Here is a 22,282-nt window from a genome sequence, read left to right on the forward strand (position 1 = left end):
GACCCCCAGGTTAATTACTGATATTTTTAAGGCAACCCGTGTGAATTCACATTATATTTTTAGCTATTGATATAATAGAGATTAACTTGAAAATACTGAATCTCTGTTCAGGAGTTGCTGTAAATATAGTGATCACTGCTTGTTGATATCTTGTGGTTTCTTGCACATACACACACTCCTGAAGCTGCTTCGCCCACCATGTTTTGTTTCAGTGAACCCGCGGCCTCCCCAGTGCCCCCCCAGTCGGATGTATACCGGATGCTCCACGACAATCGGAATGAACCTACTCAGCCTCGCCAGTCAGGCTCCTTCAGGGTGCTCCAGGAACTAGTGAACGACGGTGAGCAGTTGTGAACATCTGCTGAAATGTTATTGATAGAGGCTATTGGAAGGATCAGGGTGGGGGAGGGCAGCAAGCATAATGGGAACGAGAGTCTAAAAACCGATTTTAATCAGTCATCAAATGATTCTTTGCTGAAAAGGACTTGGGTGGTGCTTGGTTAAGGAAAGGAGCTTCCAGACATATCCAGGTAGCCACCAACTTGGTGATTAAAGGCTGCTGAAGATAAATCCCATCCACAGTAGTCAAGGGCTAGCTCAGCTTATAGATCATAAAATGTTGCAAAATTTCTCAGCCTCCCCCATATTCCAGGGTATCATGATCATCAAAATTTTTAAATAACACTGGAATGAACCCTTACTGTGTTCCAAATCCTGCGCTGAGTGCTTTGCACACATGGTCATTTAATGCTCACAATAACTCAGTGAGGTAGGAGCTATTATTTTCCCTATTTAACAAAAGAGAAAATGAGGCATAGAGAGGGTGGATTTGTACAAAGTCACACAGCAAGTAAGAAACAGAGTTGGGTCTCCAGCCCACTCCTGCTGTCTTCAGAGTTCATATCCTTAACAATGTTTTTCCACTTCCAAAAGATATACTGTCCTTCAGAAGTTGCACAAAAATGCAAAATGCCCCATTAATATAGCCACTATCAAAAAAAAAACGGAAAATGAGTGTTGGTGAGGGTATGGAGAAATGGGGACCCTTGTGCATTGCTGATGGGGAATGTAACATGGTGCAGCCACTGTGAGAAACAGTAAGGTGGTTCCTCAAAAAGTTAAACATAGAATTGCCATAGGATCCACAATCCCACTGCTACGCGTATACTCAGGAGAACTGAAAGCAGGGACTCAAACCCACACTCGTACAGCAGCGTTCACAGAAGCATCATGCACAACAGCCAGAAGGTGGAAAGAACCTAAACGTCTATCCACACGTGAATGGATAAACATAATGTGCTATATCCATAAAGTAGAGTATTATTCAGCCTTAAAAAGGAATGAAAATTCTGATACATGCTGCAACACGGATGAACCTTGAAAACATTCTGCTAAGTGAAATAAGCCAGAGACATAAGGACAAACATTGTACGACTCCATTTATATGAGGACCCTAGAATAGGCAAGTCATAGACACAGAAGCAGAACAGAGGTCACCAGGGTCTGGAGGGAGGGGGGAATATGGAATTAATGTTTCCTGGGTACAGAGTTTCTGTTTTGGATGATGAAAAAGTTCCCGAAATAGATATTGCTGATGGTTGCACAACACTGGGAATATACTTAATGCGACTGAATTACACACTTAAAAATAGATAAGATGGTCGATTTTATGTATATTTTACCACAATTAAAAAAAGAAGAATGCAAAATGCTCTCTGCCCCTCTGGGCATTTTGTAACAGCGCCCTACGACAACAACTACAACAATTTTTAACTAATTTTGTTTTGTAAGGTCCCGTTTCAGAACAAATTATTCCTGAACCAGTCCTGCTTCTTCCTAAATGATATCGTGGGCGCAACTAAGAATTCCTCAGGTTAAAGCGCACACCTTAAAATAGAAGTAAAGTATAAACTGTTGCCAGCTGTTCCCTTGCCATAAATGGAAACACTTTGTTTTTCAGATGACCGTCCTGCTGGAACTCGGAGTGTGAGAGCTCCAGTTACAAAAGTGCACGGCGGTGCTGGCGGCACACAGAAGATGCCACTCTGTGACAAATGTGGGAGTGGCATTGTGTAAGTTTCATTGTCAACCCCAAAATTCATCATAAATCTTGCTGTCAGCTCTCTATTTCTTGTACTTTAAGACTCCGTATATAGAAAAGCCTTTAAGTTTTATGAAAAACAAATTTCTATTCATCAACTTGAAACATAATGTCCACACATTTGGCACATTTTGACCAGAATTCCTTCCATGTACCCCAAAATTAGCATAGAATGTGAGTCGGATATCTTGACGTATAATTTCAGATATATTCTGGTGAAAAGAAACCGCCCCAGAAGTATATTTAAAAAGTCATTTCCAAGAATAACTTCACTTCAAAAGGCCCTCCCTTTATTAATGTATATAGTCTTTGAACACTTCCTTTTCTGTATAAACCCAGGAAAACAAATATGGGGGTCACCCAGTTATTAATTAAAACACATTATCTTTACGTGGTTTCTTAAGTTGCACAAATATTGAAATATGATTTTTAGACATAGAGTCAGCTTCCATTTCAAGGGACTTCATGTGTGAATAGCCACGCTTACTAGTTCGAATCTTCAAGTGAACCAGAGCATTTCAGTCTCTCCACCTCATGCCCCATGTGGCCACCTCTTCCATCCCTTTTTTCTGTTCCTCTGTCATTAGCTCACACACTGAGGCACCATCTGTCCCCCTACCCGGGACTCATCCCAGGAGGGCAGTGGGAGATAAGCCTGGTTACAGCACAGAAGGGGCTGTGAGACAGAGAAACAAGCAGGACAGGGAGCTGGGAGCAGACAGGACCTCATAACACACAACAGGTTGTGATGTTACCCAAAGCAATTATTGCTCCCAAGTCGGAGTAAACTGTTTTGACGGCAGAGGCCAAGTCCACCCACCAGTGGAAATTCCATCTCTGCCCTTTGATCTGTTCTCTCTGTGTTCCATAGAATAGAGGCTGGACCACCAAGCTAGACAGTAATCAGAGGGACTTTTAGTTGTGTAGACAACAACCTTGGCCAAAATCAGAATCCTTTGCAGAGGTGTCTGTTTTATCTGTATCATCTCTCCCTCTTTCAAAGAAACAACGGGGAATGATCATGAAGTAAGGATCCTATCACTTTTCAAAAAAAAAAAAAATCTGTTTGAAAAAAATCTGAAAAATATTCACACGTCAACAACAGAGAGACACATGCGAAGCTTTACTATGGTTGTCTTGGCTCTCCCTGACAACTACATCAGTTCCACAGCTGTGCCCAGGTTTGCAGCTATTGTTTCCTGAACATGAAACAGATAACACCTGCCTTGTCTGTAGTGCTGTCTGCCTTTGTATCATGTTTCTGGCTTTGCGGGTTTTTTTTCACGAGGCCTCCTTTTCCCCCAACAGTGGTGCGGTTGTGAAGGCGAGGGACAAGCATCGGCATCCAGAGTGCTTCGTGTGTGCTGACTGTAACATCAACCTCAAGCAAAAGGGCTACTTCTTCGTGGAGGGGGAGCTGTACTGCGAAATCCACGCGCGGGCCCGCATGAGGCCCCCAGAGGGCTACGACACCGTCACTCTGTATCCCAAAGCTTAAGTCTCCGGCAGACGGAACATGCACTCACCCAGGCGCACCCTCACAGGCAGACGTTAACGGCTTGGGGCAGAAGTAGAGCAAAGGGCTGACTCCAAATGTAGAACCAAGCTTTTAGACACTTATTGTATCCTCAGGAGAAGGAATGGGAGGCAGATGCCTGCTATAACAGAAACGTACATTCAACTGTATTTCTCTTTGGGGCTAGCAATAACTTAATGAAATTTAGAGCAATCATTTTTATGTCACACTCTATATTTTACATTTATAATATGACCATCAAACACGTAAACATCCAGATTTTAGGGGGAGTCTAATTGCCCTTCCTTAACCAGTTGATTTTGCAATTGCAGTACTTACAACAAATGACAATCCTGTATTCTAAGACAGCCTGCAGGTGTCTGTTATCTGTTTTAACTATAATAGTGCATGTCAGGGAGAAATTCCCTAGATCTCTCTAGTTTCATATTCAAACAGTTATACTACTGGATGCAACATACATGATAAATACATAAAACATTTTTAAAATACCTAACGAAGTGGCACTCAATGAATTCAGATAAAATCAACATTCCAATGAGAGGGCCCAGTCATATCTCGTCGTGTACACTAACAACTCAGGTATTTTAAGAAGAATGTGGCTTCTTTAGTTTTCATAACTCATTCACTCTTCTGAGCCCACAATTTCTGCTGATAGGAGGTGAAATTTTAAATTTGCTACTTAAAGGTGATGCAGTCTCTTTCAGATTAAAACAGTTTCTGCTGCTTTGAAATAGTCTCTTTCATTTTAAATGTCTCTTTCAGATAAATATTCAAAGTCAAGGTTCAGGCTCTATCAAGGCTAGTTCTTTATTCAAGGCTGACCACCACCACCTTCTCCTTCCCAAGATGGCACCTCCAAGAGGAGACATTTAGGGGACCCCCTGAGGAAGGGAGGGGCTGCTGGTCTCCTGGGGTCCTGCTTGTATTCTCTGCTGAAATCCATGATTCCACTTGTGCTCTGTTTTCTCAACATAGTTGGGACCAGGCAACAAGCCCACCTCTACCACCACCTCCAAAAGTCTCAGCTCAGCCTTCCCTGGATTCATGGATCCTTTGCATCTCAGACATGAACCCCATCTGGCCCCTGGCTCTGCTTTGTCACCTTGCCTCTCACTATGGTGGCTCCACGGCAATGCCCCGTTACTTGCATGTCTTACCTGCTTCCCATGCTCCTCACTGGGGACACAGGGGAGCTTATGAAACTGTCCTCTCCAAGTACAAACATGGGAACCAGCAGGCTGGGGCGGTGGGGACTGCCTCAAGCCCTCAGGCTCACCACTGTGTCACAAAGTCATCTCTACCCTACTGCAGCTGCTGCCTCTGGGCCTGGAGCAAGGATTCTCCTATTGTCCCAGATGCAAAATAGGGCCTGGGTTGTATTGCTCCGGGATTCTCCCAAACTTAACTAATTATTTCTGACCCTGACCTGTCTGAGGTTTTGAACCAGTGAGAGGAGCCAGAACACCTGCCTGGCCCCTATGGACATTTGAGATCAAAACTGGAACCCCTGAACCAAAACACAAATTCATTCACAGAGCTACTCAAATAAACTAGAAAATTCTGCAATCAAAGAAATGAATATATTCAAATACATTACTTTTTTTGTTCAGATGTTATTTTAAAATATTTTTTCTGGTAAGGATATAATCTTAAAAGTTTGGAAGCTAGAGGGCAAATGCATGGTAACTGACTTAGGAAACCTGAGAAAGTTAAAATCCAAAGCAGCAACGGAGAAAACTGAAAACCAACCCAATTTACTCTCCAGCATCTTGAAACAGCATGGGAATTGACAGCACCAGGCATTTCTGGACTAGGGGATAAAGGTGGAGTTACGATAAGGAGGATCACATACAAGCTGTTTGAAAAGCACTTAATCCCCACTGTGTCCCCTCTCTGCCCCTCCCCCTCACACACCCAAGGCACTTGTCAGCGGAAGTGTGCCTGGTGTTATCTGGAGAAGGTAAAACAGCATCTCTGGAGTCAGGAAGTGCCATTGAAGGTATGTGTACCACATTAAAAAGAAGTTAAATAAGAATGAAAGACTGATGAGAAGGAAAGTGTAGATTAGACATTATATTGTACATTAATGTACATTTTATGTTGGATATCAGACAATATTTTCCTTAAAATTATATTTTACATATTTTATATGTAGTAGAGTACATAATGAACTTCTTAAGTTCAGATGTTCAATAATGAGAAAAAGAAGTAGTACAGTTTGAAAAAAAGTAGTAGTAGAGTTCTAATCTGAAATTCAGGAAAGATAGGGCTTAAAGCTGATAATTCAGTCTCTGTGACTAAGGCTTGTGAAGCATACTCTAAAATTGCATGTTCATTATTTTTATTCTTTTGACGATTAAATCTAGAAATTTAAACATATAGAGGAATTTATGACAGAACTAATCAATAGAAATGAATGCAATATAAAAATCGTTTTAAAATACGTAACGTACAGGGTGAAAATAGCAATGTTAAAATGGAAAGGAATTAAAACTTTGTTTAAAAAGCAAACAAATAACAGTATTTCCCCCATACTAGCATTTTGTCCTTCAATAATGAATTCACTCCAGGTCTTATATAGGAATTCATGCCATGAACAAAGGATGCCAACTAGTTTTTATTTAGCTCTCAGAATACCATGTCTTCTTAGAAAGCAGAGTAGTCACTGTTTTTATATTTATAAGCTTATTAAAGCTAGCAATGAGCAATGAAATGATCCATGACAGAACTGGGCATCTATAAACTCTGGACTTATGATTAACTAAATTGCTGTTTTTTCAGAGTAAATGCAGAATAGAGTTGCTACACTCTCTACCAATAGGACGACTGTTTGAGTGAAAAACAGTTCTAGTTATCACATACACTTGCACCTGTGTAAGCAAAGGTAAAGCTAATGGCTAATGTGACATGCAAACAGTTTAGATTATCTCTACATAAGCTAATCTATAGTTTGTCCATCACAGGAATATCCCAAGATAGGCAGAATGGAGCTTTGGGGTTCTTCTACTAACAACTTGAGTTGCAGAAGTTTGTCAAGTTGTCCTTTGAACAGATTTATTTCAGTACTTGGAAACTACTACTTACAACCATTATTCTGTATTATCCTGTCATCATGGCCTAATGTTTTTTTAAAAATGCTGTGCCATCTGAATCTTAAGCCTAAGAAAAAGAAAATTGGAGACAGATTGAGGGTATTCAGATAATTGAAGTAAATAAACCATTTACCTGATCTACATGACTATTTCAAGATAATCGTCTTAAGCTTCTATTCATGTTGTAGAGTACTCAATAAATATTTAGTTGAGCACCTACCAAGTAAGAGATGTTGAATACTAGGCACAACAACAAAATAGATTTTTGAATGTGTTAGCTATATTTACAAATTGACATTTTCAAGCTAATTAGAATGCTTCATGCAATTAAGTTTAAAACAAAGCACCTAGAAGAAGTGGTTGCTTTATCATAATTTCTTTCTTTCAAATTCTGTAATACTATTATTCATCACTGCTCACATCAGAAGAACATAAAATGAGATATTAACATTATCTTCTGAATTAGCTCAAAAGTTTGTCCAAGTATGCAGAGAATGTCTAACAACATGTTTTCCTTCCTCTAAGAATAAGGCATGTCAGCACACCTCAACTTATGAAAAACCCAAAGCACAATTCCATTATCCAAAGAATAATACAATAGCTGCTCTTAAAACCTAATTGCTACCCCATCATAAATATTAAGCATATAGATTTAAAATTAAGATATAAAATGCCAAATATTTGTTTGGGTTGAAAATTACTCCATTCATTTATTTATTCAACTATTCATCTGGCGAAGGAGTACATACAAGTCATTATTTCTGTACCAAGAGCAAAATTATGTTGTGAGTTTCAGAACTACCTCTCATGAGACCAAATTCCCATTCCATCTCCTTTTCTGAAGTAGAGGGGGTTGAAAAACACAGGTGTGTGAATTACTCATCACGTGTATAAATGCCAAAGTGCACATATATCTGTGGTTCACTAAAACACCAGGGTTATGCTACCAACGTCACATGCAAGAGCCCGTGTTGTGTACCATTATGCCACACACAGCTGCACATGCTGCCCTGCCTGCCCCTTCACACATCTGGGCTCCAGATGCTGCTGTCCAAGTTCCCAAAGCTCCCAACCATGACCCTTGCAGAACACTGCTTCATGCTGCAAACCTTCTCATTCCTCCTCATGAAGACTGTCCTTGATCCCAATCCTCAGATTAATGCTTGCTCTGACAGCCAATGCAAAAGGCTAATTCCTGCTAACAAGTACTAATAATTTTCTACTGCCGCTTTTATGTCTAATACTTGTGTTTTGTTCTGGAGACAGCCCTTTCATCTAAAGGAATGCCTTCAAGGGTAGGAATTCTAGATATAGAAAAAAAAGTTAGAAAGAGAACTTGAGGAATAGAGTGATGGGCATGATCTGGACCAAGAAGAAGACAGAGGGACTAACAGTCTCTTGGACCTTGGGAAGGTTTGGCCGATCTGTAGAGGTGACATAAAGCTTTCCTCCCTCTGACCAAGGTCAAAGCAATGGGGAACGCAGTTTCTCTGAAACAAGGCACTTAGGTCAGGTAAGTGCTGCGTTTGTGAATCTCACTGAGGGTGCGTAGGTGTTTACTGGTTTGAGTAAATTTAGCACTGGGGGTCTCGCAGCCTCTTCTAGACTGAAGAGTCTTCAACTCAGTTTGCACGATTCTGTGAATATGCTACATATCATAGAATCACACCTCAAATGAGTGAATTATGTGGTATGTGAATTATATCCCAACAATGCTGTTATTTTTTAAAAGAACACTATTAATATAAATATGTATTTGTCACTAATCTGTTAGATAGAATCCTGAGATTAGAAATGCACAGGAGCAAAAGAAACAACATGGGTAGGAATGTTCGTTCTTATTCAGATGCTTCATTTTCGTTTACCGGAAAATGCTTGACCACTGCTGATACAATAGCAATAAGCCAGCACTTACGTCGCTCTTACCATGTAGCAAGCAGTGCCCTAAGTGCGGTAACGGTACTAATTCATCCAGCTTCACAGCAGCCCTGTGAGGTGGGTCCTCTTTTGCTTCCCATTTTACAGTTGAGGAAACTGAAACACAAAGAGGTCATCCAAGGTTTCTCCTGTAGTAAAAGACGGAGCCGGAATTTGACCGCAGGTGGCCTGGCTTCCATATCCATGCTCTAGACCACCTCACGTTATCTCTGCACAAGAGATTTAGTAGCTTTTAGTTTAAGATGATTATAAGGCTTTCATGGGACAACAAAGCCCTCAGTACGCTTTGTAAAAATTATCACCTAGATTCCATTTCAGTATAACTTACTCCAGGTATTAGAGCTTGGTGGTTACAAAAATGAGCTTTGGACACGGGCAGAGCTGAGTTGAAACCAAGCTCTACAATCTCCTAGCTGTAAGGTACAGGGGAAATCATGAAATCTCTCCAGACCTCAGTCTCATCAACCATAAAATTAGGACAATAATCCCTACTTTACAGGTTTGTTATAAGGATTAAATCAAGATAATTCGTATCAAAAGATCTAACAAATTTCCTAGCAAGTAATACGTAAGTAAGCACCTAACTATTATTATGTATACTTTTCACTGTTTAATCGTAGATTCAAAATGGTGGCTTTATTCCTTCTAATTGTTCTTTGGTGTTGGAAATCCGGGTCCAATTACAATGAGCACAACTGTGTCAAATTGGAAGAGTCACAGAACTAGACTCCTATCCTTGGTGATCCCGGGAGAAGTGACATTTCACACTAAGATAGATCAGGTTCAGGAAGTCCACTGGAACTTTTCTTCATTTGAGGAGGACAATTTTAAAAGCCTGAGTTCACAAGCAACCTGTCCCCACCCAAGACTCACTGGCAATATTCTACATTATAATCTTATAGCTAGAAAGAAAACCAAGGTCCCTCAATTGCCTACATCTATTTTATTTAGTATATATATATATATATATATATATTTTTTTTTTTTTTTAGAGATTTTTTTAAAGATTTTTTTATATTTATTTTATTTATTATTATTTATTTTCGGCTGCACTGGGTCTTCATGGCCAGGCGTGGGCTTTCTCTAGCTGCAGTGAGCGGGGGCTACTCTTCGTTGCGGTGCACAGGCTTCTCATTGCAGCGGCTTCTCTTATTGCAGAGCACAGGCTCTAAGCGCGTGGGCTTCACTACTTGTGGCACATGGGCTCAGTAGTTGTGGCTCGCAGGCTTAGTTGCTCCGCGGCATGTGGGATCTTCCGGGACCAGGGCTCGAACCCATGTGCCCTGCATTGGCAGGCAGATTCTTAACCACTGCACCACCAGGGAAGCCCAGTATATATATTTTTAATTGAATGCTTACAAAATTCTTGACATAATATTGGTCACATTCAAATGTAATTTTTTCCTTACAACTTTGCCAACTAAATATTTTATAGATGAGGAAAAGTTTCAGAGAGTTTTAACTTTGGTACAGGACCAAACAAGTAGGGGAAAAAACAGCATTTAAAACCTCACTAATATTCCCCAGTAATAAGTCATACGGCTTTGAAATCTTTAAACCTATGAATCCTAGACATTGTTATAATTCTCTATTGTATTATTTTATTTATATCGATGTTTACTTACAGTCTATGTTTGTTCTCTTTATAATAAAAATCATTTCTTCCGTGAGCGCTAGAAAAAGGTAGTGTGGAATAATAAAAATATTAAGTCATGATATGATTAAGTAAGGCGTAAGTAAGAAGACTGTCATGAAAATAGCTCTGGATAAAGACTGGACTCACTGGGCTTCGACTTCTGTTCTGCAGAATGAGGGAAATGGACTGGATGACCCCTGAGACTTCTACCAGCTCAAAAAGTCACTGAACTGTTCTTGACATTGTCTTTATTGGTGTTAACTGGCTAGACATTCAGTTTAGTGAAGGCATGCTGTCAATGTGGCCAGGCTCTTGGTTCAATTTAGAAGTTTCATTCTGTTCCATGGCCATGGATACCACCTCTGACTCATGTCATAGCTCACAGCTGAAATCAAGCAAGGAATATGAATTTATCATTGCAAATTCATTAGCTCCACTGGAAGCACACATTCTAGGTATCTTTATATAGCAAGGGAAACGAACTCCTTTTATTAATGTGTGATCAAGTGACCTGAGTTAGTGCAGCTCCTTCAGTATCTAAAAAGCATAAAGCAGCTTAGCATTAGTAAGAAGAAGGTCACATACTGCAAGCTGAATTAAAGTCTACAAGAAGCTACAGAGACTCCGACCGCTATATTTATTCAAACCAATAAACACCTACGTAGCCTCGATAAGCTTCACAAACAGAGCACTTATCTGACCTACATGCCTCAGTCCAGAGAAAGTGCATTCCCCATAGCTTCTGCCTTGGTCAGAGGGAGGAAAGCTCTATATTATCATCTCTGTAGAACGGCCAAACCTTCCCATGTTCAAAGAGACTGTTCGTCCCTCTTTCTTCCTGGTCCAATTCATCTCCATCACTCTATTCCTCAAGTTCTCTTTCCAACTTATTTTTCCCGCTCAGTCTTTCTGTGTCACTGACTCTTCTCAGCCTGCAAGCATGCTCAAGTACTCTACACCAGCCCAGAAATCTCTCTTTCCCTAACATCTATTCCTTCTCAAGCTCCCTTGATGTTCCTCTGCCTATCGCTGAGCACACCAAACTTCACTCTGCCTACCCCTGAGCACACCAAACTTCACTCTGCCTACCCCTGAGCACACCAAACTTCACTCTGCCTACCCCTGAGCACACCAAACTTCACTCTGCCTATCCCTGAGCACACCAAACTTCACTCTGCCTATCCCTGAGCACACCAAACTTCACTCTGCCTATCCTGAGCACACCAAACTTCACTCTGCCTATCCTGAGCACACCAAACTTCACTCTGCCTATCCCTGAGCACACCAAACTTCACTCTGCCTATCCTAAGCACACCAAACTTCACTCTGCCTATCCTGAGCACACCAAACTTCACTCTGCCTACCCCTGAGCACACCAAACTTCACTCTGCCTATCCCTGAGCACACCAAACTTCACTCTGCCTATCCCTGAGCACACCAAACTTCACTCTGCCTATCCTAAGCACACCAAACTTCACTCTGCCTATCCTGAGCACACCAAACTTCACTCTGCCTATCCCTGAGCACACCAAACTTCACTCTGCCTATCCTAAGCACACCAAACTTCACTCTGCCTATCCCTGAGCACACCAAACTTCACTCTGCCTATCCCTGAGCACACCAAACTTCACTCTGCCTATCCTAAGCACACCAAACTTCACTCTGCCTATCCTGAGCACACCAAACTTCACTCTGTCTACCCCTGAGCACACCAAACTTCACTCTGCCTACCCCTGACCACACCAAACTTCACTCTGCCTATCCCTGAGCACACCAAACTTCACTCTGCCTACCCCTGAGCACACCAAACTTCACTCTGCCTACCCCTGAGCACACCAAACTTCACTCTGCCTATCCTGAGCACACCAAACTTCACTCTGCCTACCCCTGAGCACACCAAACTTCACTCTGCCTACCCCTGAGCACACCAAACTTCACTCTGCCTATCCTGAGCACACCAAACTTCACTCTGCCTATCCTAAGCACACCAAACTTCACTCTGCCTATCCTAAGCACACCAAACTTCACTCTGCCTATCCCTGAGCACACCAAACTTCACTCTGCCTATCCTGAGCACACCAAACTTCACTCTGCCTATCCCTGAGCACACCAAACTTCACTCTGCCTACCCCTGAGCACACCAAACTTCACTCTGCCTATCCTAAGCACACCAAACTTCACTCTGCCTACCCCTGAGCACACCAAACTTCACTCTGCCTATCCTGAGCACACCAAACTTCACTCTGCCTATCCCTGAGCACACCAAACTTCACTCTGCCTATCCTGAGCACACCAAACTTCACTCTGCCTACCCTGAGCACACCAAACTTCACTCTGCCTACCCCTGAGCACACCAAACTTCACTCTGCCTATCCTGAGCACACCAAACTTCACTCTGCCTACCCCTGAGCACACCAAACTTCACTCTGCCTATCCCTGAGCACACCAAACTTCACTCTGCCTATCCTGAGCACACCAAACTTCACTCTGTCTACCCCTGAGCACACCAAACTTCACTCTGCCTACCCCTGAGCACACCAAACTTCACTCTGCCTATCCCTGAGCACACCAAACTTCACTCTGCCTACCCCTGAGCACACCAAACTTCACTCTGCCTATCCCTGAGCACACCAAACTTCACTCTGCCTATCCTGAGCACACCAAACTTCACTCTGTCTACCCCTGAGCACACCAAACTTCACTCTGCCTACCCCTGACCACACCAAACTTCACTCTGCCTATCCTGAGCACACCAAACTTCACTCTGCCTACCCCTGAGCACACCAAACTTCACTCTGCCTACCCCTGAGCACACCAAACTTCACTCTGCCTATCCTGAGCACACCAAACTTCACTCTGTCTACCCCTGAGCACACCAAACTTCACTCTGCCTATCCTGAGCACACCAAACTTCACTCTGCCTACCCCTGAGCACACCAAACTTCACTCTGCCTACCCCTGAGCACACCAAACTTCACTCTGCCTATCCCTGAGCACACCAAACTTCACTCTGCCTACCCCTGAGCACACCAAACTTCACTCTGCCTACCCTGAGCACACCAAACTTCACTCTGCCTATCCCTGAGCACACCAAACTTCACTCTGCCTATCCCTGAGCACACCAAACTTCACTCTGCCTATCCCTGAGCACACCAAACTTCACTCTGCCTATCCTGAGCACACCAAACTTCACTCTGCCTACCCCTGAGCACACCAAACTTCACTCTGCCTATCCTGAGCACACCAAACTTCACTCTGCCTATCCCTGACCACACCAAACTTCACTCTGCCTATCCCTGACCACACCAAACTTCACTCTGCCTATCCCTGAGCACACCAAACTTCACTCTGCCTATCCTGAGCACACCAAACTTCACTCTGCCTACCCCTGAGCACACCAAACTTCACTCTGCCTATCCCTGAGCACACCAAACTTCACTCTGCCTATCCTGAGCACACCAAACTTCACTCTGCCTACCCCTGAGCACACCAAACTTCACTCTGCCTACCCTGAGCACACCAAACTTCACTCTGCCTACCCTGAGCACACCAAACTTCACTCTGCCTAACCCTGAGCACACCAAACTTCACTCTGCCTATCCTGAGCACACCAAACTTCACTCTGCCTATCCCTGAGCACACCAAACTTCACTCTGCCTACCCTGAGCACACCAAACTTCACTCTGCCTACCCCTGAGCACACCAAACTTCACTCTGCCTATCCTGAGCACACCAAACTTCACTCTGCCTATCCCTGAGCACACCAAACTTCACTCTGCCTATCCCTGAGCACACCAAACTTCACTCTGCCTACCCCTGAGCACACCAAACTTCACTCTGCCTATCCTGAGCACACCAAACTTCACTCTGCCTACCCCTGAGCACACCAAACTTCACTCTGCCTACCCCTGACCACACCAAACTTCACTCTGCCTATCCTGAGCACACCAAACTTCACTCTGCCTATCCCTGAGCACACCAAACTTCACTCTGCCTACCCCTGAGCACACCAAACTTCACTCTGCCTACCCCTGAGCACACCAAACTTCACTCTGCCTATCCTGAGCACACCAAACTTCACTCTGCCTATCCTGAGCACACCAAACTTCACTCTGCCTATCCTGAGCACACCAAACTTCACTCTGCCTACCCTGAGCACACCAAACTTCACTCTGCCTATCCTGAGCACACCAAACTTCACTCTGCCTATCGCTGAGCACACCAAACTTCACTCTGCCTACCCCTGAGCACACCAAACTTCACTCTGCCTACCCCTGAGCACACCAAACTTCACTCTGCCTATCCCTGAGCACACCAAACTTCACTCTGCCTATCCCTGAGCACACCAAACTTCACTCTGCCTATCCTGAGCACACCAAACTTCACTCTGCCTATCCCTGAGCACACCAAACTTCACTCTGCCTATCCCTGAGCACACCAAACTTCACTCTGCCTACCGCTGAGCACACCAAACTTCACTCTGCCTACCCCTGAGCACACCAAACTTCACTCTGCCTACCCCTGAGCACACCAAACTTCACTCTGCCTATCCTGAGCACACCAAACTTCACTCTGCCTATCCCTGAGCACACCAAACTTCACTCTGCCTATCCTGAGCACACCAAACTTCACTCTGCCTATCCCTGAGCACACCAAACTTCACTCTGCCTATCCCTGAGCACACCAAACTTCACTCTGCCTATCCTGAGCACACCAAACTTCACTCTGCCTATCCCTGAGCACACCAAACTTCACTCTGCCTACCGCTGAGCACACCAAACTTCACTCTGCCTACCCCTGAGCACACCAAACTTCACTCTGCCTACCCCTGAGCACACCAAACTTCACTCTGCCTATCCTAAGCACACCAAACTTCACTCTGCCTACCCCTGAGCACACCAAACTTCACTCTGCCTATCCTGAGCACACCAAACTTCACTCTGCCTATCCCTGAGCACACCAAACTTCACTCTGCCTACCCCTGAGCACACCAAACTTCACTCTGCCTATCCCTGAGCACACCAAACTTCACTCTGCCTATCCCTGAGCACACCAAACTTCACTCTGCCTACCCCTGAGCACACCAAACTTCACTCTGCCTATCCTGAGCACACCAAACTTCACTCTGCCTACCCCTGAGCACACCAAACTTCACTCTGCCTATCCTGAGCACACCAAACTTCACTCTGCCTACCCCTGAGCACACCAAACTTCACTCTGCCTACCCCTGAGCACACCAAACTTCACTCTGCCTACCCCTGAGCACACCAAACTTCACTCTGCCTACCCCTGAGCACACCAAACTTCACTCTGCCTATCCCTGAGCACACCAAACTTCACTCTGCCTACCCCTGAGCACACCAAACTTCACTCTGCCTATCCCTGAGCACACCAAACTTCACTCTGCCTATCCCTGAGCACACCAAACTTCACTCTGCCTACCCCTGAGCACACCAAACTTCACTCTGCCTATCCTGAGCACACCAAACTTCACTCTGCCTACCCCTGAGCACACCAAACTTCACTCTGCCTATCCTGAGCACACCAAACTTCACTCTGCCTACCCCTGAGCACACCAAACTTCACTCTGCCTACCCCTGAGCACACCAAACTTCACTCTGCCTACCCCTGAGCACACCAAACTTCACTCTGCCTACCCCTGAGCACACCAAACTTCACTCTGCCTACCCCTGAGCACACCAAACTTCACTCTGCCTATCCCTGAGCACACCAAACTTCACTCTGCCTACCCCTGAGCACACCAAACTTCACTCTGCCTACCCCTGAGCACACCAAACTTCACTCTGCCTATCCTGAGCACACCAAACTTCACTCTGCCTACCCCTGAGCACACCAAACTTCACTCTGCCTACCCCTGAGCACACCAAACTTCACTCTGCCTATCCCTGAGCACACCAAACTTCACTCTGCCTATCCTGAGCACACCAAACTTCACTCTGCCTACCCCTGAGCACACCAAACTTCACTCTGCCTATCCTGAGCACACCAAACTTCACTCTGCCTACCCCTGAGCACACCAAACTTCACTCTGCCTATCCTGAGCACACCAAACTTCACTCTGCCTATCCTGAGCACACCAAACTTCACTCTGCCTACCCCTGAGCACACCAAACTTCACTCTGCCTATCCTGAGCACACCAAACTTCACTCTGCCTATCCCTGAGCACACCAAAGTTCACTCTGCCTATCCTGAGCACACCAAACTTCACTCTGCCTACCCCTGAGCACACCAAACTTCACTCTGCCTATCCCTGAGCACACCAAACTTCACTCTGCCTATCCTGAGCACACCAAACTTCACTCTGCCTATCCTGAGCACACCAAACTTCACTCTGCCTACCCCTGAGCACACCAAACTTCACTCTGCCTACCCCTGAGCACACCAAACTTCACTCTGCCTATCCCTGAGCACACCAAACTTCACTCTGCCTATCCTGAGCACACCAAACTTCACTCTGCTTACCCCTGAGCACACCAAACTTCACTCTGCCTATCCTGAGCACACCAAACTTCACTCTGCCTACCCCTGAGCACACCAAACTTCACTCTGCCTACCCCTGAGCACACCAAACTTCACTCTGCCTATCCTGAGCACACCAAACTTCACTCTGCCTATCCTAAGCACACCAAACTTCACTCTGCCTATCCTAAGCACACCAAACTTCACTCTGCCTATCCCTGAGCACACCAAACTTCACTCTGCCTATCCTGAGCACACCAAACTTCACTCTGCCTATCCCTGAGCACACCAAACTTCACTCTGCCTACCCCTGAGCACACCAAACTTCACTCTGCCTATCCTAAGCACACCAAACTTCACTCTGCCTACCCCTGAGCACACCAAACTTCACTCTGCCTATCCTGAGCACACCAAACTTCACTCTGCCTATCCCTGAGCACACCAAACTTCACTCTGCCTATCCTGAGCACACCAAACTTCACTCTGCCTACCCTGAGCACACCAAACTTCACTCTGCCTACCCCTGAGCACACCAAACTTCACTCTGCCTATCCTGAGCACACCAAACTTCACTCTGCCTACCCCTGAGCACACCAAACTTCACTCTGCCTATCCCTGAGCACACCAAACTTCACTCTGCCTATCCTGAGCACACCAAACTTCACTCTGTCTACCCCTGAGCACACCAAACTTCACTCTGCCTACCCCTGAGCACACCAAACTTCACTCTGCCTATCCCTGAGCACACCAAACTTCACTCTGCCTACCCCTGAGCACACCAAACTTCACTCTGCCTATCCCTGAGCACACCAAACTTCACTCTGCCTATCCTGAGCACACCAAACTTCACTCTGTCTACCCCTGAGCACACCAAACTTCACTCTGCCTACCCCTGACCACACCAAACTTCACTCTGCCTATCCCTGAGCACACCAAACTTCACTCTGCCTACCCCTGAGCACACCAAACTTCACTCTGCCTACCCCTGAGCACACCAAACTTCACTCTGCCTATCCTGAGCACACCAAACTTCACTCTGTCTATCCCTGAGCACACCAAACTTCACTCTGCCTATCCCTGAGCACACCAAACTTCACTCTGCCTACCCCTGAGCACACCAAACTTCACTCTGCTACCCTGAGCACACCAAACTTCACTCTGCCTATCCCTGAGCACACCAAACTTCACTCTGCCTACCCCTGAGCACACCAAACTTCACTCTGCCTACCCTGAGCACACCAAACTTCACTCTGCCTATCCCTGAGCACACCAAACTTCACTCTGCCTATCCCCTGAGCACACCAAACTTCACTCTGCCTATCCCTGAGCACACCAAACTTCACTCTGCCTATCCCTGAGCACACCAAACTTCACTCTGCCTACCCCTGAGCACACCAAACTTCACTCTGCCTATCCTGAGCACACCAAACTTCACTCTGCCTATCCCTGACCACACCAAACTTCACTCTGCCTATCCCTGACCACACCAAACTTCACTCTGCCTATCCCTGAGCACACCAAACTTCACTCTGCCTATCCTGAGCACACCAAACTTCACTCTGCCTACCCCTGAGCACACCAAACTTCACTCTGCCTATCCCTGAGCACACCAAACTTCACTCTGCCTATCCTGAGCACACCAAACTTCACTCTGCCTACCCCTGAGCACACCAAACTTCACTCTGCCTACCCTGAGCACACCAAACTTCACTCTGCCTACCCTGAGCACACCAAACTTCACTCTGCCTAACCCTGAGCACACCAAACTTCACTCTGCCTATCCTGAGCACACCAAACTTCACTCTGCCTATCCCTGAGCACACCAAACTTCACTCTGCCTACCCTGAGCACACCAAACTTCACTCTGCCTACCCCTGAGCACACCAAACTTCACTCTGCCTATCCTGAGCACACCAAACTTCACTCTGCCTATCCCTGAGCACACCAAACTTCACTCTGCCTATCCCTGAGCACACCAAACTTCACTCTGCCTACCCCTGAGCACACCAAACTTCACTCTGCCTATCCTGAGCACACCAAACTTCACTCTGCCTACCCCTGAGCACACCAAACTTCACTCTGCCTACCCCTGACCACACCAAACTTCACTCTGCCTATCCTGAGCACACCAAACTTCACTCTGCCTATCCCTGAGCACACCAAACTTCACTCTGCCTACCCCTGAGCACACCAAACTTCACTCTGCCTACCCCTGAGCACACCAAACTTCACTCTGCCTATCCTGAGCACACCAAACTTCACTCTGCCTATCCCTGAGCACACCAAACTTCACTCTGCCTATCCTGAGCACACCAAACTTCACTCTGCCTACCCTGAGCACACCAAACTTCACTCTGCCTATCCCTGAGCACACCAAACTTCACTCTGCCTATCGCTGAGCACACCAAACTTCACTCTGCCTACCCTGAGCACACCAAACTTCACTCTGCCTACCCCTGAGCACACCAAACTTCACTCTGCCTATCCCTGAGCACACCAAACTTCACTCTGCCTATCCCTGAGCACACCAAACTTCACTCTGCCTATCCTGAGCACACCAAACTTCACTCTGCCTATCCCTGAGCACACCAAACTTCACTCTGCCTATCCCTGAGCACACCAAACTTCACTCTGCCTACCGCTGAGCACACCAAACTTCACTCTGCCTACCCCTGAGCACACCAAACTTCACTCTGCCTACCCTGAGCACACCAAACTTCACTCTGCCTACCCCTGAGCACACCAAACTTCACTCTGCCTATCCCTGAGCACACCAAACTTCACTCTGCCTATCCCTGAGCACACCAAACTTCACTCTGCCTATCCCTGAGCACACCAAACTTCACTCTGCCTATCCCTGAGCACACCAAACTTCACTCTGCCTATCCTGAGCACACCAAACTTCACTCTGCCTATCCCTGAGCACACCAAACTTCACTCTGCCTACCGCTGAGCACACCAAACTTCACTCTGCCTACCCCTGAGCACACCAAACTTCACTCTGCCTACCCTGAGCACACCAAACTTCACTCTGCCTATCCTGAGCACACCAAACTTCACTCTGCCTACCCCTGAGCACACCAAACTTCACTCTGCCTATCCCTGAGCACACCAAACTTCACTCTGCCTATCCCTGAGCACACCAAACTTCACTCTGCCTACCCCTGAGCACACCAAACTTCACTCTGCCTATCCCTGAGCACACCAAACTTCACTCTGCCTATCCCTGAGCACACCAAACTTCACTCTGCCTATCCCTGAGCACACCAAACTTCACTCTGCCTATCCCTGAGCACACCAAACTTCACTCTGCCTATCCCTGAGCACACCAAACTTCACTCTGCCTATCCCTGAGCACACCAAACTTCACTCTGCCTACCCCTGAGCACACCAAACTTCACTCTGCCTACCCCTGAGCACACCAAACTTCACTCTGCCTACCCCTGAGCACACCAAACTTCACTCTGCCTATCCCTGAGCACACCAAACTTCACTCTGCCTATCCCTGAGCACACCAAACTTCACTCTGCCTATCCCTGAGCACACCAAACTTCACTCTGCCTACCCCTGAGCACACCAAACTTCACTCTGCCTATCCCCTGAGCACACCAAACTTCACTCTGCCTACCCCTGAGCACACCAAACTTCACTCTGCCTACCCCTGAGCACACCAAACTTCACTCTGCCTATCCCTGAGCACACCAAACTTCACTCTGCCTACCCCTGAGCACACCAAACTTCACTCTGCCTACCCTGAGCACACCAAACTTCACTCTGCCTACCCCTGAGCACACCAAACTTCACTCTGCCTACCCCTGAGCACACCAAACTTCACTCTGCCTACCCTGAGCACACCAAACTTCACTCTGCCTATCCCTGAGCACACCAAACTTCACTCTGCCTATCCTGAGCACACCAAACTTCACTCTGCCTATCCCTGAGCACACCAAACTTCACTCTGCCTACCCCTGAGCACACCAAACTTCACTCTGCCTACCCCTGAGCACACCAAACTTCACTCTGCCTATCCCTGAGCACACCAAACTTCACTCTGCCTATCCCTGAGCACACCAAACTTCACTCTGCCTATCCCTGAGCACACCAAACTTCACTCTGCCTATCCCCTGAGCACACCAAACTTCACTCTGCCTATCCTGAGCACACCAAACTTCACTCTGCCTACCCCTGAGCACACCAAACTTCACTCTGCCTATCCTGAGCACACCAAACTTCACTCTGCCTACCCCTGAGCACACCAAACTTCACTCTGCCTATCCCTGAGCACACCAAACTTCACTCTGCCTACCCCTGAGCACACCAAACTTCACTCTGCCTATCCCTGAGCACACCAAACTTCACTCTGCCTATCCCTGAGCACACCAAACTTCACTCTGCCTACCCCTGAGCACACCAAACTTCACTCTGCCTACCCCTGAGCACACCAAACTTCACTCTGCCTATCCCTGAGCACACCAAACTTCACTCTGCCTATCCCTGAGCACACCAAACTTCACTCTGCCTATCCCCTGAGCACACCAAACTTCACTCTGCCTATCCCTGAGCACACCAAACTTCACTCTGCCTATCCCTGAGCACACCAAACTTCACTCTGCCTATCCCTGAGCACACCAAACTTCACTCTGCCTATCCCTGAGCACACCAAACTTCACTCTGCCTACCCCTGAGCACACAAACTTCACTCTGCCTACCCTGAGCACACCAAACTTCACTCTGCCTATCCCTGAGCACACCAAACTTCACTCTGCCTACCCTGAGCACACCAAACTTCACTCTGCCTACCCCTGAGCACACCAAACTTCACTCTGCCTACCCCTGAGCACACCAAACTTCACTCTGCCTATCCCTGAGCACACCAAACTTCACTCTGCCTACCCCTGAGCACACCAAACTTCACTCTGCCTATCCCTGAGCACACCAAACTTCACTCTGCCTATCCCTGAGCACACCAAACTTCACTCTGCCTACCCCTGAGCACACCAAACTTCACTCTGCCTATCCCTGAGCACACCAAACTTCACTCTGCCTATCCCTGAGCACACCAAACTTCACTCTGCCTATCCCTGAGCACACCAAACTTCACTCTGCCTATCCCTGAGCACACCAAACTTCACTCTGCCTATCCCCTGAGCACACCAAACTTCACTCTGCCTATCCTGAGCACACCAAACTTCACTCTGCCTATCCCTGAGCACACCAAACTTCACTCTGCCTACCCCCTGAGCACACCAAACTTCACTCTGCCTATCCCTGAGCACACCAAACTTCACTCTGCCTATCCTGAGCACACCAAACTTCACTCTGCCTACCCCTGAGCACACAAACTTCACTCTGCCTATCCCTGAGCACACAAACTTCACTCTGCCTACCGCCTGAGCACACCAAACTTCACTCTGCCTATCCCTGAGCACACCAAACTTCACTCTGCCTATCCCTGAGCACACCAAACTTCACTCTGCCTATCCTGAGCACACCAAAC

General features: G+C 46.2%; 2 protein-coding genes across 12 annotated transcripts in view; one reads left to right on the forward strand and one right to left on the reverse strand.

Annotated features, from left to right (window-relative positions):
• Positions 1-5,217, forward strand: part of PDLIM3 (PDZ and LIM domain 3) — a 30,977-nt gene extending 25,760 nt beyond the window's left edge. For 3 of the 6 annotated variants that reach the window (XM_082444835.1, XM_082444834.1, XM_082444837.1), the window contains 3 exons: positions 213-340; positions 1,961-2,072; positions 4,614-5,217. In XM_082444835.1, coding sequence (XP_082300961.1) covers positions 213-340; positions 1,961-2,072; positions 4,614-5,004 — 631 coding nt within the window. In that variant the 3' untranslated portion in view covers positions 5,005-5,217. Of the gene's footprint in view, positions 1-212; positions 341-1,960; positions 2,073-3,409; positions 4,370-4,613 lie in introns of those variants that run through there. The other 3 variants (XM_082444838.1, XM_082444836.1, XM_082444839.1) reach the window with 1 other exon arrangement.
• The window catches only part of CFAP96 (cilia and flagella associated protein 96), a 183,967-nt gene that overhangs the window by 104,351 nt on the left and 57,334 nt on the right, over positions 1-22,282 (reverse strand). The gene's annotated exons all lie outside the window — the stretch shown is intronic.

This window comes from Balaenoptera physalus (genome assembly GCF_965194825.1).
Source record: "Balaenoptera physalus genome assembly, chromosome: 21".
Taxonomy (NCBI): Eukaryota; Metazoa; Chordata; class Mammalia; order Artiodactyla; family Balaenopteridae; genus Balaenoptera; species Balaenoptera physalus.